General features: G+C 32.9%; 1 protein-coding gene and 1 long non-coding RNA gene across 4 annotated transcripts in view; both read right to left on the bottom strand.

The window, feature by feature from the left end:
* LOC145967981 (disintegrin and metalloproteinase domain-containing protein 10) overlaps positions 1-27,238 on the bottom strand; it is a 68,231-nt gene extending 40,993 nt beyond the window's left edge. For 2 of the 3 annotated variants that reach the window (XR_014437630.1, XM_083093133.1), the window contains exons 1-3: positions 26,829-27,238; positions 15,538-16,226; positions 10,998-11,139 (exon numbers count right to left, since the gene is read on the bottom strand). Coding sequence is in view for 2 of the 3 variants with exons in the window: in XM_083093133.1 (XP_082949259.1) it covers positions 10,998-11,139; positions 15,538-15,805 (410 nt within the window). In the remaining variant the exon portion in view is untranslated. The remainder of the gene's footprint in view (positions 1-10,997; positions 11,140-15,537; positions 16,227-26,828) is intronic. The other variant, XM_083093146.1, reaches the window with a different exon arrangement.
* Positions 1,804-3,504, bottom strand: LOC145968113 (uncharacterized). The gene is made up of 3 exons (XR_014437671.1): positions 3,147-3,504; positions 2,925-3,042; positions 1,804-2,429 (listed from the first exon to the last, which is right to left on the bottom strand). It is a non-coding gene; the product is annotated as an uncharacterized LOC145968113 (long non-coding RNA).
* Positions 27,239-27,950: the final 712 nt, after the last annotated feature.

Genomic DNA, 27,950 nt, shown 5'->3' on the forward strand with positions numbered 1-27,950 from the left:
AGCACAAAAAAATTGGTTTCTTGATAAAGATGTACAGATGTTGCGACAGATAGTGCATTCATATGATGTAAAAATAAATTCGGTCACATTGCTATATTCTGTACAAGATGCAAAAAAATAAATTTAATAATTAGAGATTTGGCTCAAGTAATCAAAAAATTAAAAAGAAAATGGCATAAGAGCCAACGCGCAGTAGTTGGAGCGCAGAGAAGCAACAACACTTCTTTCTTTTTTCAGTATTAGTTTATTAAAAAACACATTATAATAACAAAAAACGTACGTTTCGGATCATCTTTTGATCCTTCTTCAGCGCGATGTTAACAATATATGTTACAGATAGTGACGCGTTACATTAAACGAAAAAAATAAATAAATTATGAAGGAGATATTTTTGAAAGAGGCAATATAAACGCATACAATATTAGAATGTGATAAATTGAAACGAGTGCCCGAGAAACTCGTTAGCGCTTTTACAAATACGCGGAGCATGTAGTTATTTTATTTATAACCGAATTATTAACCGAAATGCACCCGTCCATTTAAATATGCAACATAATTACATTTTCTGACTACTTTATATATATATTTGTAAATTAAACACATCGTAACATATTTAATCAAGAGCGAGCCAAGGTTATTAAATAGAAAATATATATGACGACAAAATTATATTTGTATATTATTAATATGTGAAATGCAAGCGCAAACATAAACTGGAGTTTTATACATTTTTAATTTAAACTTTTCTAATTTATTTAAGATCTAATTTTTTTAGACTAATTTAAATTTATCTTAAATCTTTAATTATATGCGCTTATCATATATGCTTCTTGTAAATCCTTACTCCATTAGATGATGAATCTTTTTTAAGCACACTGTAACGGTAATAGTGATAGTCATCATATGACAGGTGACTGATATGCAATGGCAATCAAAATGGTCGGCGAGAAATTGGTAATCGTTATAAAATACGGTGAAATAGTGACATGAATCTCACATCGAATACAATCAGTTGTTAAAATTTATACGACTTTCACAGTGACGATGCGCAAATACGTACCACGTTTCCGGATATCTCATTAAAGTCCAATTCCGCGATGACGTTGGATTTACACAGAAGGTCAAGCGAAACCAACCAAACGCGAAGTCACATTAAATGCCGCTATAATGACGCACGCTGCTAAATATATAAAGATTCTCAATATTGACTCTCAGTATTCTAACAATACATTTCACATGTTTTAGATCTAATCTTTCTTTTTCTCGTTCTTTCACCAAAAAATTTAGAAATTTATAGGCTTGTCCCTGCGCTCGTTCTTCGATGATTGACTCTTGTGTGTGTTGTCAATGTTTACAACTCTTATTATTTATATTTTGTTTATCGATGTAGAATTCCTATTTACGTTTCTACTTTTACATTACTATTTTACGTTTTCCCTTTTTCAGAAAGAATTGAGTTTATTTTATTTTAAGAATAAAAATATAAGCAAAACATTTTATGTGTTTCGTTTAAAAAAAGGGAGATATTTCTAAGGGATTTATACGAGATTTCGCACATTTTTTTCTTTGTATAGAATTCTTAATCAACAAATTATTTACGGCTGATAGACAAATTTTAGATCTATAAAAAAAATCTATTAAAAGATTTATTAAAAATGTATTGGCAATGTAAAAAAGAAAAAAAAATTATTCCTGCCACGTAATTTGCGTATTTGATTTTTGTATTTCATAATACAATTAATACAAAAAAGTTACAAACAACATATATTAGAAACAATTATATTATATATATATAATGCATTTTGAATTTATTCACTATATTGTTAATTTTTCTCTTTCTTTGTATCGTCTTATTTTCGATAAATGTCATCCATATTCGAGAAGAAAATATGTATGTGTAATTTTATTCTCTAAAGAATAAAGTTCTCTTAATGCATTACCAACTAACGGCTGTTCACGCTTTTATTTAGAGACCTGCCAGAACGATCGTAATTCTTTTCGTGGCGTTTATTATCATCGTCCTAGCAGCGCGAAGACGCCGAGGAAACGACTTTAGCGTACCCAAGCAAAAAGACGCTAACACGCTGGATTACCATAAAGATACGCGGCTAGAAGTTGGGACGCATTACCCGAGGAATTAGGGAAAGTGTAACAATTAGTCGTAGCTCTTTATGGCGCGCTCGCCATGCTGCTCCCGCGACAATCATTTTCATAATCCAACGTCTTTACGCCTTTGCCACGGACCGCCGCATTGAATCGTCAGCTTTGTCTTGAAGGAGGCTCGTTATGTCGTATCTTCGCCTCATCGCGTCGCGAAAAAGTCGCTTAAGTGCCGCTTTTAATGCTCGGAACTTGTAAAAGGCGAACTTTCGTTACGCTCACCAATCTTTTTGCCGCTAATCTCTTAAGCTTGTATACAAGGTATTCTTCTATTAAAAACCAAGAAACATTTAATCTATTTCTATCATCATAAATTTCTGAAATAAAGAATATCTAAAAATGTGCACACGTATTTAAATGATGAAAATAAAGAGGATGCCAAGAGGAATTATTTGCTAAATATTAATGCATTAAAGAATACAATTGTCCTTTTAGTTTCGTTAGAGATAAATTTCTTTTATGCTAAATTACCTGGCTATATATATTCAACATTCAATATAAAAAAAGTTGCTGATAGAGGGGAAGGAGAGACGATCATGCTATCAAGAGATTAAATTTTCCTTTAAGAAAACTCGGTACCAAATTCCTTTGGCAAAAGTAGAACTTTGCTACTTTCTTTCTTAAGGCGACTCTATAGTCGTTTTAGCTTTTAGATTAACTTCGTCAATAGTCTATGAGATATCTACATCTCTTTTATTACAAATATTGATTCGGGCTAATAACTAAGAGAGGTTAAAACTATTTATTAATTTTATGATCCTTACTCTTTCTAATCATTACGGGGAATATATGTGTTAACGCAGTCACAAAATGGAATCTGTTTAATAATTCTTCGAGCTTCTTTATAACGGTTATAACTTCTTCAGAAGAAGAGCGATCGAGCTACGAAACGGGAAGGTTAAAATAATTTTCCTGTTTTTTCTCGAAACTGCAACTTTTGCATAACGTTTATTTTCATAATGATCATAAGCATGCGATATACGTACTTTTTATAACTCGCCTGTCCCGTACCGAGGAAGTAAATTTTCACGATTTTTGCCACGATGCTGCGCTTTAGTAACAAAGGTCGACTTTATTGTATTAAGGAAGTCCAGGCACACATGCATATCTTAGAGGTAGAGGAAAAAGCAGCTCCGACCGTGTGCTTTTTAGCTTTCATATATTTCATAGCCGCCCATAACACACCCCCGTATGCACGACGAAACGATGCGTTGGCTTGGATGCTAAACCTGTGCCCACGTACGGGAAAACTGGATCCGCAACATCCGAGCTAGGTGCGCCGAGGTACGTACATACGGCCTATTCATGCGCGAAGGCTCTTTCATCGAGAAACAAAAGCACGGGTAGAAAAATGAGAAGGTGTCGCCTGTATACGATGTCTATTTCCGACTCTCAACCTTATCGCACTTTCCAAGACTGGACTACATATTGAGAAATTTATTAATATTAGAAACATATACAATACAAATGTGAGAAATATATATAAATATATATAAAATATATATAAAATATATATAAAAATATATACGGTGTAAATTTCTCACATTTGTATGTTTCACATATGTATGTCACACAATCTAAGAAAAACTAATAAAATTATCGATAAAATATAAATAGTTATTTCCATAATAATATGAAAAGAAAAAAAGCATTTTTAAAAAAGAAATATATAATATGATCATCCTTAATCGTTTTTTCGAACAATAAATTTACATCAATAAATGTATAAAAAATTCATGTTGCAAAATTGCTTCTTTTTTTTCAAATATGCTATTTTTAATTTTTACTCCAAAATGATTTTTTTCCTACAGTTTTTACATATATAATTTTTAATATTTCATATTTATTTATTTATTTTTAATATTTTATAAGGCATAAGAATCAATTCCATAAACAGTCGATAATATAATAAACTGTATGATAGAAATTATTCTTATGAAACTTTGCAGGTGTATTTTTATAATTTATCCCTTATCTCAGAATCCAAAATAGATGAGAGAAAAGATCATAAGACGAATATATCGTAGTCTAATCACGCGTTTCACAATAATACCGTTTCACAAAACAAAATTTACAAAAACGGTCTATCGGTGATCGATATATTTGCGAAATATGAGGGATATAAATGGCCGGCAACTTTGCCAAATAAATTCGCCAGGTCGTGTGTTCGCGGCACGGATAGGGGCAGGAAAATCGCATTGCGATACTCGACAGGAACAATCACCGAGTGGAGGTCGCTGCGACGAGAAACCGGGACGGCGCGTGTGTGTCGCACACGGGCAACTTCTTCTCTTCCTCTCCTCAACTATTATCTTGCCAGTTTGTACCAGGTGCGCCGGGGTGGAAACGGCACCGTCGTGCGACAGTGCAGGAGGGTTTCGGGGGGGTAGCAGGAGGGTGTGGCGCGCGCTTGGTACGACGACGACACCGGAAACGAACCAAGGGAATCGCGCGCACGACTCGATCCCCTTCTGCTTTACATTTTATTGCCCGACGTGAATTCGACCGATTTACATAAAGAGATACGTTGTAGTTACATCGGTGGACTGAGACTGTGGAGGAGATGTTCGAGGGATGTTTCTCTCTTGTGTCTTGTATCACCTGAGAGACGCTGCGTGTCGTTTGTCGCGTAAAACGTGAAATTTGCGATGCGAGGAGGGAGGTGCGCGAAACGGGAATGCCAATACATATCTCACGATTTTTTCTTGTACTCATTTATTTAACATTCCCCGGACAGCTTTAGGTAGGGAATTCTTCGCGAACTAAAATTCGTTCGAGACTGAAACTTCCTGGAATTGCTGGAACGTAGAATGGCAGTAGATATTGCGTCTGGCGGAATGTATAGCCGTAATAACTGTGCAAGTCGTAACGCATCAAGATAAGTGGCAATAGTGGGCTGCAACTTGCAGCAATTGCAATCGTTTAACAACGATTAACAACTTTATATAATTATACAAAGATACGATATGGTTGATAGTTGCAACAGAAATCGCACATGCATATTTAAGTAAGTTAATGTATTTTTAAAATGTTCTCAATAGCGTAAAAATTTAATAATAAATATAATATCATCTATATCGCGAGACTTTTCAGCCAGGGGAGAAAGACAACTACTCCCAAGACGCAGACCGATTCCGCTAATAGAATTACCGGCGTCTTACTAATTCCGCGACTTCAAGAGGATAAGCGCGGCGCAACAAATTTTCTTCACGGTGGATTTTCCAAAGTAACGGTAATCGCACCAGCGAGAGAGAGACGTGGGGAGAAAAAAACAATGACGTCACGTCGTCCTCGTCGTCGTCGTCGTCGTCGTCGGAGCAATTAGCGGTAATTACGCGCGTCCAAATCCGACGCACGGGAATCGCGGGACTTGACTCACTGATTTCTCGTCGAGAAGATTTCTCTCTTTCTCTCCCTCTCTCTCTCTCTCTCTCTCTCTCACATACACCCACACACATTCTCTCCCGTTGCTTCTCTGTCTCTTTCTCCGGGGTGCCGCAAATCCTCCTGACTGTCGGATCAAGAAGTACCCGCCAGTTAATTAGCTTAACGTCTATGAATTACGGGCGAAATTTCCTCGGAAACTTGTTTCCCTTTCCTTTTCCCCTGGGGAGGGGAAGAAGGGGAAAGAGAGCGAGAAAGAGGGAACACGACGGCGATGGGCTCGCGCGCGAGCCATTTCTACTGGGTCACTTCTCGCTACGGCCGAGATACTAGACCATTCGTTGTAACTTTGCAATCTACATGGTGCACACGGTCGTCACGGTCTCTTGCATAATGGATAGTTCGACAAATGTTTAATGTTGCCCCTCGCGAGACGCGAAACCAGACGAAATTTTCGGATTCGAGGTGATTTAATACGATTATAGAATCCATTTAACACGATCTTCTCTATTATTGAATTTATGTGAATACCTCATATCTTAGTATTCGTATTTAAAAAAGTCACTTGTGTGACATTTTGATCCTGTATAAAATATGCTACTAATTAAACGATAAATAAATAAGAACAGTTTCATTGTAAACCATTTAAGTACACATAAATAAGTATATCATATCTTAAATAAAATTAATAGTGGAATATAATGTACATCACAAACGCGAAAAATCATCAAATTTTATTTAATATTAAAGATTTAATAAACATGCTAAATCCGGAAAAAAAGTTCTAAAATTTAAAAAATAGGATAATGCTCTGAAAAAAATCCCGAAATTTGAAATATGAAACATTGTCTCAAAAAGTTATAACTTCGAAATTTAAAAAATAGAACAATGTCCCAAGAGTTTTTTTAAACATTGTCCATCTTTTAAATTCCAAGTTTCAAATCTCATTCTGTCTAAATCTAGAAATTTTCTTAAATTAAGCATTAGAATAATTAAAATGATAACGCAATTTTATTTTGCGTTTAATTTTTCGAAGAAACTTTAATAAAATGATTACAATAATATCTCTCTCTTGGGTTTTAAGATATGAAATTATTTCCATCCTATTTTGTTTTGCATTTGAAAATAAAGGTTAAAAAAAAGAAAAAATTATCATAAATAATGTTGCTAATTATTTGCAAGAGATTCATATAAATAAATAAATAAATATATATATATATATATGTATGTGTATGTATATATATATATATATATATATATATATATATATATATATATATATATGTACTTTACTTTATACGTGTATATATGTGTGTCTGTGAAGCTGGCACGACAATCTACGAATTATAAAAAAATACTAAGAGTTCTGATAGCACTTTTCATAGTTCTATAGTTCCTGATAAAAATTAAAAAGAGTTCCGCATTCCTTATATTAAAAAATCGAAATCGAAAAAATGTCGTGTTAACTTCGCGAATCTAGCACTCTCCCTCTAAAGTACTAAGACGCGTTGAAAATTATTATTTCTAATAACAGTTCCCGATAGTTCTGTTCAAGTTCAGCCTATATATGCAATTTCAGATCGATATTTCAAAAATTAATAATTTTTAACGAATTTTTAATGTCCTCGACCAGCACGACACTTAGTAAAAATGTGTCGTGCTGATGATTTTCCGTAGTTTTAACGACAATTCTCGACAGTTATATAAAAGTTCTATTCTTTGAAAACGCTTTTACGCAGAGTTCCGACCGTTTAATATTTTTTAAACAATTTTTTATTATTATCCAGCACGACACTCTCCCTCTAAAGTACTAAGACGCGTTGAATATTATTATTTTTAGCAAGAGTTCCCGATCGTTCTGCTATAGTTCAGCCTATATATGCAATTTTTGACCGATATTTCAATAATTAATAATTTTTTACGAATTTTTAATGTCCTCGACCAGCACGACACTTAGTAAAAATGTGTCGTGCTGATGATTTTCCGTAGTTTTAACGGCAGTTTTCGACAGTTCTATATAAATTATATCTTTTAGAAACATTTTTATGCAGAGTTCCGGCCGATTATTATTTTTTAAATAATTTTTTACAATAATCCAGCACGACATTCTTCCTCTAAAGTACTAAGACACGTTGAATATTATTATTTTTAGCAAGAGTTCCCATTAGTACTGCTATAGTTCAGCCTATATATGCAGTTTTAGGTCGATATTTCAATAATTAATAATTTTTAACGAATTTTTAATGTCCTCGATCAGCACGACACTTAGTGAAAATGTTTTGTGCTGATGATTTTCCGTAGTTTTAGCGGCAGTTCTGGACAGTTCTATATAAGGTTTATCCTTTAGAAACATTTTTACGCGGAGTCCGACCGATTACTATTTTTTAAATAATTTTTTACAATAACCCAGCATGACACTCTGCCTCTAAATTATTAAAATGCGTTGAACATTATTATTTTTAGCAAGAGTTTTCGATAATTCTGCTATAATTCAGCCTATATATACAATTTTAGGTCGATATTCCAACAATTAATAATATAATTGTAAAAAATTATTTATGAAATAAACGGTCGGAACTCTACGTATAAATGTTTCTAAAGGATAGAACTTTTATAGAACTGTCGAGAACTGCCGTTAAAATTACAGAAAATCATCAGCACGACACATTTTTTACTAAGTGTCGTGCTGGTCAAGAACATTAAAAATTCATAAAAAATTATTAATTTTTGGAATATCGACCTAAAACTGAATATATAGGCTGAACTATAGCAGAACTATCGGGAACTCTTGCTAAAAATAATAATATTCAACGTGTCTTAGTACTTTAGAGGGAGAGTGTCGTGCTGGGTTATTGTAAAAAATTATTTAAAAAATAGTAATCGGTCGGAACTCTGCGTAAAAATGTTTCTAAAAGATAGAACTTATATAGAACTGTCGAGAACTGCCGTTAAAACTACGGAAAATCATCAGCACGACACATTTTTACTAAGTGTCGTGCTGGTCGAGGACATTAAAAATTCGTAAAAAATTATTAATTATTGAAATATCGGTCAGAAATTGCATATATAGGCTGAACTATAGCAGAACTATCGGGAACTCTTGCTAAAAATAATAATATTCAACGCGTCTTAGTACTTTAGAGGGAGAGTGTCGTGCTGGATAATAATAAAAAATTGTTTAAAAAATATTAAACGGTCGGAACTCTGCGTAAAAACGTTTTCAAAGAATAGAACTTTTATAGAACTGTCGAGAACTATCGTTAAAACTACGGAAAATCATCAGCACGACACATTTTTACTAAGTGTCGTGCTGGTCGAGGACATTAAAAATTCGTTAAAAATTATTAATTATTGAAATATCGATCTGAAATTGCATATATAGGCTGAACTATGGCAGAACTATTGAGAACTGTTATTAGAAATAATAATTTTCAACGCGGTTTAGTACTTTAGAGGGAGAATGTCGTGCTGGGCGAGAATCTTAAAAATTGTTTAAAAATTATTAATTTTTGAAATATCGATCTGAAATTGCATATATAGGCTGAACTTGAACAGAACTATCGGGAACTCTTGCGAAAAATAATAATATTCAACACGTTTTGGTACTTTAGAGGAAAGAGTGTCGTGCTAGATTCGCGAAGTTAGCACGACATTTTTTCGATTTCGATTTTTTAATATAAGGAATGCGGAACTCTTTTTAATTTTTATCAGGAACTATAGAACTATGAAAAGTGCTATCAGAACTCTAGTATTTTTTTATAATTCGTAGATTGTCGTGCCAGCTTCACAGACACTATATATGTACTTTAATTTTTATCTTTAATTATGAATCACTAAACTTTTTGGTGAATGACTGAATTTAAAATTACAGGATCAATTTCTATTCCTATTCTTCTAGTCACTTTAATTTTCAGAATAAATCATAATATTGGAAATTAGAAATTCTTATTCAATTCAATTTAATTCATCTATTCTTAAACATAGAGGAAAAGGAAAAATTCGATTGCAGATTGTTGCTAAATTTGAACATAAAAGTTATATAAATAATAGTAATAAATAGTAAAAATATAGTTGTGTTGATAAAAATATAATTTTGTAATTCAAAAGAATGTTAATAAATTAATATTATGAACTAGGTATAAATAATTTTACTAGTTTAATATACTGTACTATAATACGTAATATATATGTAGTACGAAAATATTGAGCGAACTAAAGAATTCGAGAAAATCATGTTGTATACCGTTATAATTCGGAATATAAAAGGAGGATGGACCGTTATCTTCAACATCCATTTCTGAAGTTTATAAATACGCCGCAAGAGTGAAAGCGCGAGTCAATATTTAAATGATTCCGTAATGCATCGACTAGTGCGCGATTTGTATCGTTGTTAAACTGGAACGCTATCATAAACTTTCTGATATTGCGTTATATATTCCAATCTTACATTAAATAACCATGAGAGTGAAACTCTATAATTGCTCTTCCTATAGATAGTAAATCTAGTAAATCTGGTTTAACGCAAACATTGATATTATATTTGTATTTTTTTCTGTGATTCTCCAATTATCATATCTATGTATAAGCATTGCTGCTCTAATAGTTTAGCAACAAAAATTTATCTTGTCTTAGAAAAAAAAGAGTTTTAATAATTATGTCATACAATATCGTGTGTTAAACATAAAATAAAAATAGAAGATTCTTAAAAAATTCTCTAAAAATATACAAAAAACAACTTGTATGGTAGAAAATAAAGATACAAGATTTAATAATCCTAAAAATATTAGAAGGTATAAATTTTTAATAATAAGCTTTTTTAATAATGAGAGATAAATCTTGATAAGAGATAATTATTTCCATCCATATCTATTAATAAATTTCTACTCTTTATAAATATATATATATATATATATATATATATATATATATGTATATACAACATTTCCAAATAACTTCGATTATATACGACACATGCAAACTATATAAGCCGCATGTGAATTGGTCTTGACCACCATCTTTAATCGGATTGAGACACCACTGACCTAATTAGGATGTACTGCAGCGACACACCGCCTATTTTGTCTACATCGTTTTACAAGCATACATAAGAAATACAATATTCGTAATTTCCGAAATTTGTAAAAAGTTATATAATTATAAAAGCTTACTCGGAGAAGTTTTCATTAAATCATGCAAAATCTTTATAACAACATAAATCTGTAAAGATCAAAATCCTAATACCTTTTTCAAATTTCCCATATTCGTCATACTTTGATTTTGAAACTAGAATCGAGTGTTCGAGATAGATGAAATTTCAACAGGATGGCTTCTCGGATGTCCAGAATCAGATTCAGTATCGATCTTGTGTCTTTGCTCGAAACACGCGAGGGGAAAAAGAGCTCGTTGTGTATATCGAAATAAGAAAAGACGCAAGATTCGCTTATGGGACTCACCTGTCGAGCGTCTTCAGATGTAGAATCAGAGGTTGCTCGGAGTCGGTGACGTCGCGACGTATCCGGTTGCGATGTTGTCTCAAGGTCGCAGTGTCGTAAGTAGCTGCCTCGTAATATCCAATGTATGAGTTGCGCGTGATATCTAAAAAATGCACATAAAGGAAACGGTTCTATTAATGGCCATGTTTCTGAGAAGAATGCGTTGCGCAAACCGTAAATCGCGAGTCACGCGAAGATGAGTCGCGCCATAAAGGTACGTTTGTACCAGGTGCGAGCATGATTAAGAGCGCTTCTTAGATAATTCAAAAAGTCTTCCCGTTAATCTCTTTTTTTATAGGCAAAGAAAAGAAAAACGAAAAAAAAATTTCTTTTGTTATAGAATAATGCATCATATACACAATTATTGACATATTATTTCGTATTGTACGATTCAACGTCTCGATTATGACTATCTTATTTATAACGATAATAGAATAGACTTTGAAAGTATGAGCGCTTCTTAGATAATTCAAAAAGTCTTCCCGTTAATCTCTTTTTTTATAGGCAAAGAAAAGAAAAACGAAAAGAAAATTTCTTTTGTTATTATAGGATAATGCATCACATACACAATTATTGACATATTATTTCGTATTGTACGATTCAACGTCTCGATTATGACTATCTTATTTATAACGATAATAGAATAGACGTTGAAAGTATGAGCGCTTCTTAGATAATTCAAAAAGTCTTCCCGTTAATCTCTTTTTTTATAGGCAAAGAAAAGAAAAACGAAAAGAAAATTTCTTTTGTTATTATAGGATAATGCATCATATACACAATTATTGACATATTATTTCGTATTGTACGATTCAACGTCTCGATTATGACTATCTTATTTATAACGATAGAATAGACTTTGAAAGTGTAAGCCTAATTATACTCACACCGTATCATGGAATTGTTACTTCTTTTCTTTTCTCACTTTAAACATAACAGAATCTTTTTATAAAAAAAAGTGTTTTTTCTTTTTTTTACAACCCTATTTTATACTATAAAAATTAAATAATTAAATATAAAAAAGTAAAATTATTTGGAAGTAATATATTCTTTAGTCTTTATATTTATATGTTGTTAAATAATTCTATTGTAATCTAAAAATAACGATTGTAAAAGCCATTTTTAAAAACTTAACAACATATTTTTTTCAAAATTAAAAAAAATCGATTTAGACAAATATTTTCAATGTTCCATTGTCAGATTAAAATACTTGAGTTCTGTGTTAGATGATTTAAACATTAAAGCGTATTCAAATCGCGCTCGATGGTCCACAATGAAAAAAAAAAATATACAAACACGCGTTTTGCCGAGAACGTTACAAAATTCAAAAGCACATAGGTCAAACGAGATATATTTTCACTTACATGACTTATTGTAAAAAAGATGTGATAAATTTCGACATATCTCCTTCATAGCGGATGTAATAAAAAAATAAACTCAGGCAAAGATTATATTTTTTAAATAATTAAATCTATCATATAACAATCAAATAAATATATATCCATGAATAAACTTATCCGATTTTAGAATCGGGATTAAATAAAACATTCATGTTACCCTAATTTTAACTGTCAATTATATTTGGTATTGAACATGCGATGGTAACAGAAATCTACAATCTATATTTATATTGTTAAATTATATGATTAAAATTAGACAGCATTATTTAGTAAAAAATATGTAATAATTGAAATCAATATACTCGGTTTTATAGAAATGTAATTTAAATTTCGATAAGAAATAAAAGAAAACTATTATAAAAGAAATCGAATATCTACTTTTCTAAGACTTTTACGAATATTTTTCTCATTTCATTTCTTTTTTATAAATGAAAAAAATTTGATGTAAACTAATACACTTTGCGTTTTTTAACTTTTAATATATTTGTAGTATTTACAATGAAATATTATATTAAATGCAATATTTATAACTATTTCTTGAATTATGACTATGTTTGTGCTATTATATAATTTTATATCCAAAAGCTTCTTTTTCTTTCAATTTGCTATAAATACTATTATTTATTTGTGGAGACCGATATTTTATCGCAAAATAATTGTAAAATCAGTTATTTCATTTTTTGCAAGTTATATATGCTATGTGAAACATCATATTCGCTATGAATTATTTAATGTTTTAAGAGTGGTAAGGCGACAGAAATTTTAAGAGAAACGAACACTCAAGCACTCACCACGACCACTCGGTCGAGAGAGCTCCTCAGAGACGCGTTTTTAGATCTCGGACAAGTACAGCAACCAAAGTACACTTGTTCCGCGTCCATTTCACCGAAAGGATGCACACATATTAACTCTTTTATAATCCAGGCACTAGATTCCAATGTATGAAATTTAATAATTTTTAAATATTTTTGTTATCTGTACGAGTTGTGTCTGAATCAATGGAAGATATTTGAAAGTGTTTCAGTTATAAATAATTAAAAACTAAAGAATTTTACTCGGTAATAAAAAAACTCGAATAAAAAATAAAATTGTATTGATTTACATATAATTTTGTTAATTGTAATTGTAGATTAATTATAATTGCACTCTATTAGATAGAGAGATAATATTAATATGTATATGATCTATAATCTTATTGTTAGTAATAAGAGTAATTGCATCCAGCTAATGCGAAAACTATCGGATTCAATTCAATCACACTCGGATCCAATTACTCGCGCTCGACATTTTTTCCGCCTAGATATCTACATAATTATTTTTTCATAAAAAAGAGCTCAATACATGAAGAAAATATCCAATTTATTATTTATTATTCGATTCAATTATCTTTTAGTATCATGGTCTTCACTAGAAATTCTTATTTTGGATGTTTGTCTAATTATTTAATCGCAATTATACATTTTTTAATTATCTAAATTTATAGTAAAATTTCAAATAAATATAAAGATACAAGATATAAATTACGCGATATTTTAATGAACAGACTTTACAGATGTGACTTAAACAACTTTCGATGCATATAAATGGTTCGAACGGTCAATGGGACAACGCAAAGAGCAGTTTGCATCACGTGCTTTCGCAATTAGAGTGCCGTTTAAGGTCGCGTACCATTGTTTCCGCAAATACTATCGATCGAACGATCGGAACATAAAAGGAACACGTGAGACAAAGAGGAGTATCGGGTTTGAGGCCATCGCCGTGCGGCGTGGGCAGAGACTCATTCGGAACCCGTCCAGGACATCGAACAGCGAGGTACTTCTGAAGTATCTCTTGAGAGTCTCGCGAACACGTGTAATCGCGATGTAAGCCGAATTTTATAAATCTTATGTTAAATTATAATGAAAATATTATTTAATTAAAAAACAAAAAGTATTATCAAGTATTATCTATTAAGTTGATCGAATATTTTGAATTATTCTTATCATTTTCTGTATCGATATTGAGGGAAAATATATGAGAAAATATGGCTACTTTTTGTAAAATTTTGCACAATAACGTAATACGATTATACATTATACATATATATTTATACGAAAATGATATCAAAAGAACAATGAAAACAACATTGATCCATATGAGTCTATTAATTATGAATCAATCCCTCATGCGAGACCGATTTCGTATTCATTATACGAATTAGGGTTACATGATAGCATTTGCGAGATGCACATTACAGATTGCTAATCGAGAACAGATCTAATATATAACTCAATCGCGAATTACTCGTAATTTCACTTGAATCGATGCCGTAAACCGAGAGTAATTTCTATTGGAGAAATTGAATTTTTCTCTTAATTCTATATATATAAACTATTTTCTCGATTCTTTATAGGTCATTAGTTTTTGCGCCAAAAACGAAAAACTATGATAATAAAATGGAATAATAGTTGTTTATTATAAGAATATAATAGAGAAGCATTACGTAACGTATAATATCTCGTCTTCAACGAGAAGAATTACGTAACGTATAATATAAATTATTGTTTGTAATTTTAAAAATAAAAAAAGAAAGAAAGAATTAGTTTTTAAAATCTTAACTGCTTTAGTTTAAATTTTGTTAATTACTAAGAAAGACTAAAAATAGATCAAAAAAACATGTTTAACATTAGACATAATTTACTTTTTAGGTCATGATAATTATTTATGAATTCAAAACAATGTTAATGAGCTTTTTCTCGCTCTTCTATTAATTTTACTAATAATTATATTTTAAAAATCTTGACTTCTGTAACGCTAGAAAATTAAATAATAATATGTGAAGGAGAAAACTTCTTATAAAAAGGAAAACTTGTATTGAAAATGTTCTCTTTTCCAATTTTTAATCTCCAATTTGATCTATATGCCATATTGTACTATTACATTGTCGATGATCAGTTATGTCGGACATACTTATTGCAAGAAACTTTTGAAAGTCCTAAAAATTTTATCCGATAGTCAATCGATATGTCCATACAAATTCATCGTGCAACGAATGTAATATCGCTCTAAGCGTACTTTGGGGCACCGTTGCTCCAAGTCGACAAAGAAAGGTGAACGTGACTCACCTCTATGTGGTGGTACGGGATGAAGGGGAGACGCATCGACGTCGATCGTCAGAATCCAGACGGGTAACAGCAGCAGCAGCACAAAGAAAATCGGACACGTCGTGGCGGGCTGTCGACTTCTGCCCCCCACTGCCGCCGTAGCCGCAGGGCACATCGCGAGCCCGTGAGCCTCGTGGCGATGCCCCGTTCGGTCCTCCGCCTCCTCTTCCTCGTCCTCGTCCTCTTCCTCCTCGCCCTCCTCACCCACGGCCAGGGCCGCAACGCGCATGGGCCCGATGTTCCGTGCCCCGGCAACGACTAATGGCGGCGCTATCTGCCTTTCGTCGAGGAGTCGACCACCGCAGCACTTTGCCAGTCACCTACCAAGATCATTTCTCTGTCCTTCTTCGCCGGTCGTTCTCCTTCTCCTCCTCCTCCTCTTTCTTCCTCGTCTGCTCTTTCCCCACCGCCCTTTTCCCGCCACCACCTCTTCCTCGTCGTGGTCCGTAGGTCGCTCAACCTTTCGACCCCTCTCCACCGTCTCCTTCACCGCGACTCTTCTTCGCTTTCAGCCTTCCTCTTTTTTTCTTCTTTTTCTTCTCTTTTTCAGTCGGTTCCACCTCGCCTCACCTTCGACGGTGGATCGACTCCTCTCATCCTCTTTTCTCCTTGACGTCTACCACCTCCAGGTGTCCGGTCGTCGATCGATCCTGTTGACAAAAATGTGCACCGAAAAATTGGTCATAAGTACTATGAACAAGCATGATTATTTTCTTAGTAAACAAGATTAAATTATGGGTTAGAACCATAAAATCACAATTGTGAAACTTGTCATGCTGCGAAATTACGCGTTTCCACTTATGCGCTGCAAGGGGAGTAGAGGATAAGGGTGACCGAGAACATTTATCTCGAAAAAGTAAACTTGTAAACCATAAAGAGGAATTGTGTTTCGAAGGGGGAAAAAGAGGCAATAGGCAGAGCGTCGTCAACGCGACAATTGTGGCCGGAGAATTGTTCGCACGAGAATAAACGCGAGGCTTGTATAATGGGGCGCATTAATGGTCCCGATACATATGTACAAATCCTGCATGTAACGAGAGTTACATATAACTTGAATAAACAAAAGATATAATTCTGCGTTGTAATGAATAAAAATGCTTAAATAATGGAAAAATAACAGAGTATTGTGTTGTGTATGTTGTACGTGTGTTAATATTATATGGAATATAATAATTTAATATTTTTTATTAATTACTTATATATACGTAGAAATAAATAACAATTTTTCGTATGTATAACATTCGCGAAATTTAATATCCAAAAAAATTATTTATATTAATTCAAGTTTTAATAATTACGAGATCCCTCGAGTTAATTGTTAATTTATTTTCGTTGAATAATGTATGGTTCTATAAAACTACTCCGATGCAAAGTTACTTTTGATATAATCTAATCCCACTTCCCAATACCATCCTAAATTGTTCGCCTGAAATTTCGGTACATATAGCCGACGTAGAAGAGATTATTAATGAGCATAGCGACGATTAAAAATACTCGCAAAATACAGCAGTTTTATAACGCGCAAACAGTTTGCATTTTTCATGGAAAAAGTTCTGAAACATGCAAATGAAACGAGCTAGCAGAGTGACTTTCGTATTGTTAATACTCCATGAACTCCTTTTTCCGGGGAAAGGTTAACTTTGCTGGACGTCTTATAAGTTAGCGGAACAAAATGGGCGGAATCAATTATAATTGATATTTTTATTTGTTGCTCATTTGTTGCTAAAAAGTTGCCAAAGAAAAAAATTTGTTGCTCTGTCATTTTTTTAAAAAAATCATGTTCCGCTAAAGGAAGATTAAGTTAGCGGAACAATATATATAACAACAAAATTATACGTAATAATAATATAAAAATTTGTTGCTAATTTGTTGCTCTTAAAATATTCAATTTGTTGCTTGCAAAATAAATTTAAACAATAGCGGAAAACTTTTCACAGCGAGCAAAGTTACAAGAGTAAACTATCAGAAAAAAATTTGTTGCTCGCTTAAATTTGGTATTGAGATATAGTTTGAATTTGTTGCTTTCGAAATATCCAAGTTCCGAATTTGTTGCTTGCAAAATAAATTTAAATAATGATGAAAAACCTTTCACAGCGTGCAGAGCTACAAGAGTAAACTACTAGAAAAAAATTTGTTGCTCGCTTAAATTTGGTATTGAGACATAGTTTGAATTTGTTGCTTTCAAAATATCCAAGTTCCGAATTTGTTGCTTGCAAAATAAATTTAAATAATGATGAAAAACCTTTCACAGCGTGCAGAGCTACAAGAGTAAACTGTCAAAAATAAATTTGTTGCTCACTTAAATTTTATATTGGAATATAGGTTGAATTTGTTGCTTTCGAAATATGTAAGTTCCGAATTTGTTGCTTGCAAAATAAATTTAAATAATGATGAAAAACCTTTCACAGCGTGCAGAGCTACAAGAGTAAACTATCAAAAAAAAATTTGTTGCTCACTTAAATTTGATATTGGAATATAGGTTGAATTTGTTGCTTTCGAAATATCCAAGTTTCGAATTTGTTGCTTGCAAAATAAATTTAAACAATAGCTGAAAACCTTTCACAGCGTTCAAAGTTACAAGAGTAAACTATCAGAAAAAAATTTGTTGCTCGCTTAAATTTGGTATTGAAATATAGGTTGAATTTGTTGCTTTCGAAATATGTGAGTTCCAAATTTGTTGCTTGCAAAATAAATTTAAATAATGATGAAAAACCTTTCACAGCGTGCAGAGCTACAAGAGTAAACTATCAAAAAAAAATTTGTTGCTCACTTAAATTTGATATTGGAATATAGGTTGAATTTGTTGCTTTCGAAATATCCAAGTTTCGAATTTGTTGCTTGCAAAATAAATTTAAACAATAGCTGAAAACCTTTCACAGCGTTCAAAGTTACAAGAGTAAACTATCAGAAAAAAATTTGTTGCTCGCTTAAATTTGGTATTGAAATATAGGTTGAATTTGTTGCTTTCGAAATATCCAAGTTCCGAATTTGTTACTTGCAAAATAAATTTAAATAATGATAAAAAACCTTTCACAGCGTGCAAAGCTACAAGAGTAAACTATCAGAAAAAAATGTATTGCTCACTTAAATTTGATATTGGAATATAGGTTGAATTTGTTGCTTTCGAAATATCCAAGTTCCGAATTTGTTGGTTGCAAAATAAATTTAAACAATAACGAAAAACCTTTCACAGCGTGCAAAGTTTAAATTACATCGAAACCATATTGACTAAATTTTTACTTAATATATTTGGCACAAGTATTCAAGGCCATATAAATCTTATTAATTGTTATTGTATCGTCATATACATATTCTTGTAATTTAATTTGTTTATTATTTAAACTTATTGCATCAAATTCGAAACTTGGATATTTCGAGAGCAACAAATTCAACCTATATTCCAATACCAAATTTAAGGGAGCAACAAATTTATTTTTGATAGTTTACTCTTGTAGCTCTGCACGCTGTGAAAGGTTTTTCATCATTATTTAAATTTATTTTGCAAGCAACAAATTCGGAACTTGGATATTTTGAAAGCAACAAATTCAAACTATGTCTCAATACCAAATTTAAGCGAGCAACAAATTTTTTTGTAGTAGTTTACTCTTGTAGCTCTGCACGCTGTGAAAGGTTTTTCATCATTATTTAAATTTATTTTGCAAGCAACAAATTCGGAACTTGGATATTTCGAAAGAAACAAATTCAAACTATATCTCAATACCAAATTTAAGCGAGCAACATATTTTTTTCTAGTAGTTTACTCTTGTAGCTTTGCGCGCTGTGAAAGGTTTCTCATCATTATTTAAACTTATTGCGCGAGCAACAAATTCGAAACTTGGATATTTCGAGAGCAACAAATTCAAATAATATCTCAATACCAAATTTAAGCGAGCAACAAATTTTTTCTGATAGTTTACTCTTGTAACTTTGCACGCTGTGAAAGGTTTTTCATCATTATTTAAATTTATTTTGCAAGCAACAAATTCGGAACTTGGATATTTCGAAAGCAACAAATTCAAACTATATCTCAATACCAAATTTAAGCGAGCAACAAATTTTTTCTGATAGTTTACTCTTGTAACTTTGCACGCTGTGAAAGGTTTTCAGCTATTGTTTAAATTTATTTTGAAAGCAACAAATTCGAAACTTGGATATTTCGAAAGCAACAAATTCAATCAATATTCCAATATCAAATTTAAGTGAGCAACAAATTTTTTTTTGATAGTTTACTCTTGTAGCTCTGCACGCTGTGAAAGGTTTTTCATCATTATTTAAATTTATTTTGCAAGCAACAAATTCGGAACTTACATATTTCGAAAGCAACAAATTCAACCTATATTCCAATATAAAATTTAAGTGAGCAACAAATTTATTTTTGACAGTTTACTCTTGTAGCTCTGCACGCTGTGAAAGGTTTTTCATCATTATTTAAATTTATTTTGCAAGCAACAAATTCGGAACTTGGATATTTTGAAAGCAACAAATTCAAACTATGTCTCAATACCAAATTTAAGCGAGCAACAAATTTTTTTCTAGTAGTTTACTCTTGTAGCTCTGCACGCTGTGAAAGGTTTTTCATCATTATTTAAATTTATTTTGCAAGCAACAAATTCGGAACTTGGATATTTCGAAAGCAACAAATTCAAACTATATCTCAATACCAAATTTAAGCGAGCAACAAATTTTTTTCTGATAGTTTACTCTTGTAACTTTGCTCGCTGTGAAAAGTTTTCCGCTATTATTTAAATTTATTTTGCAAGCAACAAATTGAATATTTTAAGAGCAACAAATTAGCAACAAATTTTTATATTATTATTACGTATAATTTTGTTGTTACATATATTGTTCCGCTAACTTAATCTTCCTTTAGCGGAACATGATTTTTTTTTTTTAAATTACAGAGCAACAAATTTTTTTCTTTGGCAACTTTTTAGCAACAAATGAGCAACAAATAAAAATATCAATTATAATTGATTCCGCCCATTTTGTTCCGCTAACTTATAAGACGTCTTTGCTGGTCGAAACACAATTAGTAGCAATACAATACATTTTTATTCGATGTTACGCATGTTACGCGTTCTTAAATACAGATAATAAAATAATATTCAATTTGTAAATTCAGAAATAACGTTTTTAATAAAAACAATACATGTACATTTCGCAAGATAATACGTCATAAAATATATAGAAATATAATAATTAAGAGATGATTTCTTTATTAAAAAGAATTAAAAATTTTAAGTTTTGATATATAACATAAAATTATACAATTAATAGTGCATCTTTCGTTTCTTGCAAACGGATTTATTGCAGTAAACTGGTTTTCGCGTAACTGATTTACTCGAAACGTATATATTTCGTCATATGAGAAGAGAGCTTTACACTCTTTTTTTCATAAAAAAAGACCGCGTTGAGAAGAAACAGGTTCGCGCAGATCCGTTTGCGTTCCCGTATTCTTCTCGCGAATTCTTCCAGCGAAAGAACAAAATGAAATAATAATAATAACAAGATGCATTCTCAGAGAGAAACAGTTGCATATATATAATCGAGCTTTAACATATCCGACTAGCGTCGCGAGAGGTGCGCGCTATAATGTGCAAATAAAAGTGTGTATACATCGCGACGACGGCGACGTGCAAGCTCGACATCACCGGGGCGATAATACATTTTTCCTCGATGTGACATGATGCATAATCCGCGAATAAATCATGTTTACGCTTAAACTCGTGAGCAATGAACAATGGGTGCCACCAGCGGATCTTTTAGAGCATTTTACTTCAGCCAACTTTATCTCATAAACATGACAAAAACTAAAGAAAAAAATATATAAGATTTGAAATTATATTACAATTAAAATATATAAAATGCGATGAAATAATTGTGACGCGTGTGGCAAAAAAAATATGAAAAGTTTCATCTTGTCTTTTTAATGTAATTTTACTGTACTTATAAAGCGAAAATTATTTAACTGTGACAATTAGGATACACTTTTTCTCGATGTGACACGATGCGTAATCCGCGAATAAATCATGTTTACGCTTAAACTCGTGAGCAATGAACAATGGGTGCCACCAGCGGATCTTTTAGAGCATTTTACTTCAGCCAACTTTATCTCATAAACATAACAAAAACTAAAGAAAAAAATATATAAGATTTGAAATTATATTACAATTAAAATATATAAAATGCGATGAAATAATTGTGACAAAAAAATTTGAAAAGTTTCATCTTGTTTTTTAAATGTAATCTTACTGTACTTATAAAGCGAAAATTATTTAACTATCACAATTAGGAGAAAGAAATATGGCTAAATGCGAGGCAAGTTTAATTACACAAGTAAATTTGCATAAACTTGACGAACTTGAAAATGTCAACGTTGGGAATAATTTTGCTCCGATGTTATTTTAAACGCGATTCAACGTACTCGAGTTTCAAGACGAAGTCCTCGCATCAGAAATGGCGGTGCAATATTATTTTCTTGTTATTATTCTCGTTTCGAACATTCTTCTTCGATCCGTAAAGTTCGCAATTAAATAGGTAGGTAGGTCGCGATATTTCATTCGAAAGTTTGGTGCCAAAATAAATTACAAAGCATCGCTGCAGCATTGCAGGATACACTTACTCGGGATCGGGGGCTGGAGGTGGTCCCCGGACGGGGGATAGACACTACATTCCGAAAATGGAATGTCGACGCGATGTTCGTACGAGGAGGAGCTTTATCGCGCCTCGTCCGTTCCGCAGGCGGAAGAATGACTTGGCACGACGAAAGCTATTACTCGCATTTCGCAAGTCCCGGCACGGCGAGGCGACGAATTTACACGGTTAGGTTCGCATTTGATGATTATTCCGGGACGAGTCGCCCAAAGCGGAAAGGAAGTGACTCATGCGAACGATATTTCCGCAAAAATAGATCGTTCCGCGTTGAAAAATGACAGGAATCCAATATTTTTCTTTTGTAATTGAAACTGTCAACGTTGCGTACAAATTCATTTTTAAAATTGACAGTAATTTTAGGTACACATACACGTACACACTTTCAACAATTTCAAAAGATCTGATTAATAAAAATATATTATAATTTAAATATATTATTAATATAAATATATAATATATAATATATAATATAATATATAATTTATATTAATATAATATATAATTTATATATTAATATATTAATATAAATATATTAATAGCGAATGATAATAAAAATATTAGTTTGTCAACAAGCACAATTAAAAATATAGTCTCACACACACACACACACACACACATACACGTTTGCGAGAATTCATTAATTTAACTTAACAATCCAAACTCGCATTTCTTATCATACATGTACTGCTATTAACAGAACTTATACCGCGAAGCGAAAAAATCTCTCTATTTCTACCGTCTCTAAATGCAGACTATTATTTCTGTGAAACGATTCTTTTTGTTCTTTTTCTCTAATTTTCTCATCCTCATACAAAAGCGAACTCTCCAGTGAATTCGCCTTGAATCGAAGGAAACCCGTTCTTCCAATGCATTCACTTTGAATGAATCATCATTCGCGTAGATACAGACCAAGTATTTTTTTCTTGTAAAAGGATAAATGAATCTCCTGGCATGTAAAACTCGGAGTTTTCTCACACAACCCTCGACTATCATATATAATAATCTCGGACCCGACATCCGATTTCAGCAAGGACATTTCAAAAATTCGCATGTGCTTTTATCCGTCTATCTACATCATACTCGACGCTTTATTCTAATTGATTCAACTATAGGATATAATTGATCAAACTATAAGATCTCTCTCTTATCATCGCGGTAGTTTAGCAAAATTCGATCGTGATAATTCAGAAATATCGACACATAAAGACTCAATGCCGTGGAGATTTAACGTGTCGCAAGCGTCGTTCGCCGCTCGCTGGTGATCGGACAATTTTCCGAGCTCGCCTCGCTGAACCGTTACCTCACAACGCCAGCGCGAAACACGTTTTGCGTAATGTCCAAGCGTCCAAGCAAGAGATAGAGTCCGGACGTATAAAATAATTACGAACGCGCAAATCGACCATGCCAACCGGATGACGATTTATCGAATCTTTCTCAACGTCGGTAAATTTCCGCCTTCTTTAGAAATTTGATTACCCGTAACGTGTTTTCGTAATCGATATCGATTATGTAGTATAATAAGCTTTAATCTCTAACGAAAAATCAATTATTTTGATTAGTTTCAACAAGCACAATTAAAATTTATCATCACGTATAATTTCCGAGAGACAAATACTTTGATTAAAAAATAAATAATTGTTTCTAAATCTCATATATGTATTAATTTTTAATAAATACATTTTAAAATAGTCGTCCTGATTTTAATTTTATTTATATACATATATATAAATATTTTTCTAAGGTTTCTAACGTACTATAAAACAATATTTAGCAAGCATACAAATTTCATCTTCTTTTTCCAATAAATGTTTTTTTTTTCCAGAAATGCTCTGGAATCTTGAACTATGAGGCATTCATTACTCTCCAATTTTATGAAAAAAGTCGATATGAAAATTCGGGGAAGTATAATTTTAACAATTGCATCTTATAATGTGAGAATATCTCAATATTTCAGTATCACTTTCAAAGATTCAATTTTAGAGAAAAATAGAGAGATTTTTGTCAAAAATAAAACTAAAGTTATATATTTTCGTTTAAAGAGCAAAAATAATATTTTATGCAGTTTTATTGAAATCAATGAATTTTCGGAGAATTGATCGGAAAGTAAGCTTTATCTAATTTAAATATTTTCAATTTATTTCTGTAACAAAATATGACCAACTAAAAACGTTTGGAACTTAAAATAATTTATGATAAGTTCACATGAATCTTCCTGTTATTCCGGAATAAAATTCACGAGAATTGAATTTATGAGAATCCATTAAAATTGAAAGTAGCTTTTAATATGTAACCTACAAAATATTTCGTTACTATTTTATATCATAAACTTTTGTACATGAGTTTTTTTCTCCTTTTTTTAAACGTAGTTGTAATAATCAAAACCTACGTAATGTTTGATATATATTTTAGCAATCTTCTCCAATGTATCCAACCATCCGAATAATAGCGTCGAGATTCATAATGTTATCGCGTGTATTGTACAACCCATTGGGAATTTCAGTGTATATTACGAATTTCTGACCTAGTTTCATTTAGTCGAGAAAGCAAGAGCGAAATTGGAAACAACCCTGCGTTCTCACTCCAACTAATTAAAATTGAAAGATCTAATGTAAGAGAAAGAAAGATAAGTATGTATTAAATTACTCCAGCAAGCCAAGATAATAAAAGTCTCTATATTAATCAATACACATGCGGGAAAACGATTTAAATCGCTATTGTTAGCTTTCATTCCCGGTACGTATTATAATCGCCGAACGTTTAACCGACCGTTATTAGAGTTAATATAATTTCATCCTCATAATAATCGTTCTATTTTAATCATTAAAGATTCATGAGATGAGAATATTATCATCTCATGGATATATGAAAAAAAAACGGTAAACTTAATGCTTAGTCTACTTCCACTTATCCCTAAATGCAATACACATATCGCGAAAACCCTGAGTGGCGATGCCATTTTGGCATAACACGATAAAACACTTTGCCTGGGAAGGAGCAGAAGAAACGACGGACGTCAATATACAGGTCTTGCACTTACTTCCTCAACATTGCGACCGAGCTTGCAAACTTTACCCAAAAGCTTTGACGAGGCGTTACCAATATACACTATATTTCTATCGCAAATATTTCCTCCATGTTTGCCATGCTCGCTAACGAAGACGATTCAATCGAAAAACGAGGCAGCAGAGCCAACTCGTTCTTCATAATCACCAATTTAAAAAACGCGAGATATAATTTATGTAAATTGTCTGACGCGTAAATCTCGATGTGTCCAAAGAGCGAGATTGCGAAAAATCGAAAGATAGAGTCTTGACACTTTTTAAATTATCCAGGTTTCAAGCTACTTTATTATAGTATATTTCAAAGTCCTATTATCATAGAAAAGAGGATTTTAGTGAGCAAAAAAAAAAGAAAAAGATATAAGGCTACAATTTTTATTTCAATCAAATTAATATAAAATTAAAAAAGATTTCTAATTATAATTGATAATGTTAATTATTACGAATTTATTAAACGAATAATTCACATATACAAATTTTGTTGTAATTGTGTCGTTATAATTTTGTTGTAATTTATTTTGTTTACCCAAATTATTTTAAATCTGAACTGCGCACATCCCTTTAAATTAAATTAAAAAATAATGTAAAATAAAACATTAAACTAAAAAATTAAAAAAATACTATAATTTAAATTAATAACTACTATAGAATATATAAATTAAGAAATAGAATAGAATTTATAGAATAGAATTTAAATTAAAAAATACTATAGAATAAAATATTTAATTTAATTTAATTAAAGGTACATGGCTTAAATTTAAACATTAAAAAAATTGTAAAAAACATCTCATTTTAACACGTAAAAGCACAAATTTTTAAAACATACTTTTGACTCACCCTGTATATTTATAATTATAAATGGCAAATTCTTCGTTTTATTATTGTCAACAATAACAAACTAACAATTACAAACGCGTGTCAATGTAGCGAAAACAAAAACTTTTATTTTGGCATATTATATGTCATATTAAATTTCGAACTGATCGAATTCGAATATACAACAAGTCTCCCGTACCAATCCACGAAAAATCCATGAAAAATCTCACAAGATCAAATTTCCATCATTTTATTTCGAAACATATCGCAAAGAATTGCAGGGGTATTCAAATGTGACGAAGTATAGGGAACGCGCGCAAGATGCGTACACACACAGGGTTTCTCATTATCACGTATCCTCTCCACGACGGATACAACAGAACTCGCAACAATGAAATTAACAATTATTTCGACACTTCAAAACATCGATAATTACGAATTTCACTACTTTCGTATCAACTTGAAAAAAATTTAAATCGAAAGTTGCAATATCGAAATATATATCAACGTGTATATGAATCTAAATATTACGGAAAAAAATGGCGTCCTCTGTTTGAATTCTATCCGATAGACACGATATTTGTCAAAGACGTCGCGTTTGAAAGGACACGCGTACCAGGCCGCCCTGCATACGCACGCTTGTACGCACAGACACACACATCGTTGCGCCTGCTCCATGTGTATACATACATGTATATATATATATGTACGTTTGACACTTACCGAGACGCAGGTCCTCGCAGCTCCGAAAATCCTGCGGCTAGGCCACGGGCGTTCTTTCAACCGCGATCTTGCTGGCCGATGACGCGCGCCACGCGAGGATGAAAGCCCCGTGTGTCATCGGCGTTCACCGTCGCATAGCGACGCCGCCCGCATATTCCGCTGTGCGGGACGCATCAGGCAGGCATCCGGGATACATGCGCACACACAGGCACATAAACACACATATGCACACGCGGGATGAGAGACGGCCGGCGTCCTTTGACACGTCGCCCACGTAGACGGCCGCGGCCGCGAGAAACGCACCGCGTTACGCGAGACGAAATATCACGCCGCGCGCGAGCACGAACGCACAAACGCACCACCCGTCGATATCGACGTGACCGCGGTCCGCATCGGACTGACGAGCGCGAGACTCGCGCGTACGAAGACTCCCGAGGACAACGACTCCCCCCACCACTTGCGCGCGCGTTCGACCCAGCTGTATACTCCCCCCTCCCTCGCGTATCACTCTCTCTCTCTCTCGCTCCGATCTACGCAACGTCGCGAGATCTTTCTCTCCGCCCCGCTACTCCGTCTGTTACTCGGCGCTCTTCCTCTCTTTCTTCTTTCTCTCTCTCTCTCTCTCTCTCTCTCTCTCTCTCTCTTATACACATGTTAACATATTTATTATTGTTAAATCACAGTTAATAGAGACTTTGATTTCAAAGTTTCGCGATCGCGTAAAGTGTAATTATGTACGTTATACCAGGACACGCGTCGATATATTTTATTTTACATACTTGTCGAGACGCAGATAATAAATATTTCTTTCTCCTTCTTTCCCGTATTCCTCTATCATCCCCTCGCGCCGAATCGCTCCCCTCCACGAACAAAACGGGCTTATTCAACCCCCCCCCTCTCCCCCTCGTCTCTTCCAACCATTCTATCTCGCGGCGAACACGTCGCCCGACTCGTACCCGCGCGCGTTCATCCTGCCTCCTGTTCAACCTCCTCCGGTGTGCGAGAGGAGGAAGATTGGAGCAGCCGGCAGACAGGACAGGACGAGATGCGCGAGCGCGACTCCTCGTCGTCCTTTCGAACTTTCTCCATCCCGCTCGTGTCTTTTACGCTGATATTCCGCTC

The sequence above is a fragment of the Camponotus vicinus genome, unplaced genomic scaffold (assembly GCF_025532165.1).
Source record: "Camponotus vicinus isolate PSW18456_S1 unplaced genomic scaffold, iyCamVici1.0 SCAF_1, whole genome shotgun sequence".
In the NCBI taxonomy this organism is placed as follows: domain Eukaryota; kingdom Metazoa; phylum Arthropoda; class Insecta; order Hymenoptera; family Formicidae; genus Camponotus; species Camponotus vicinus.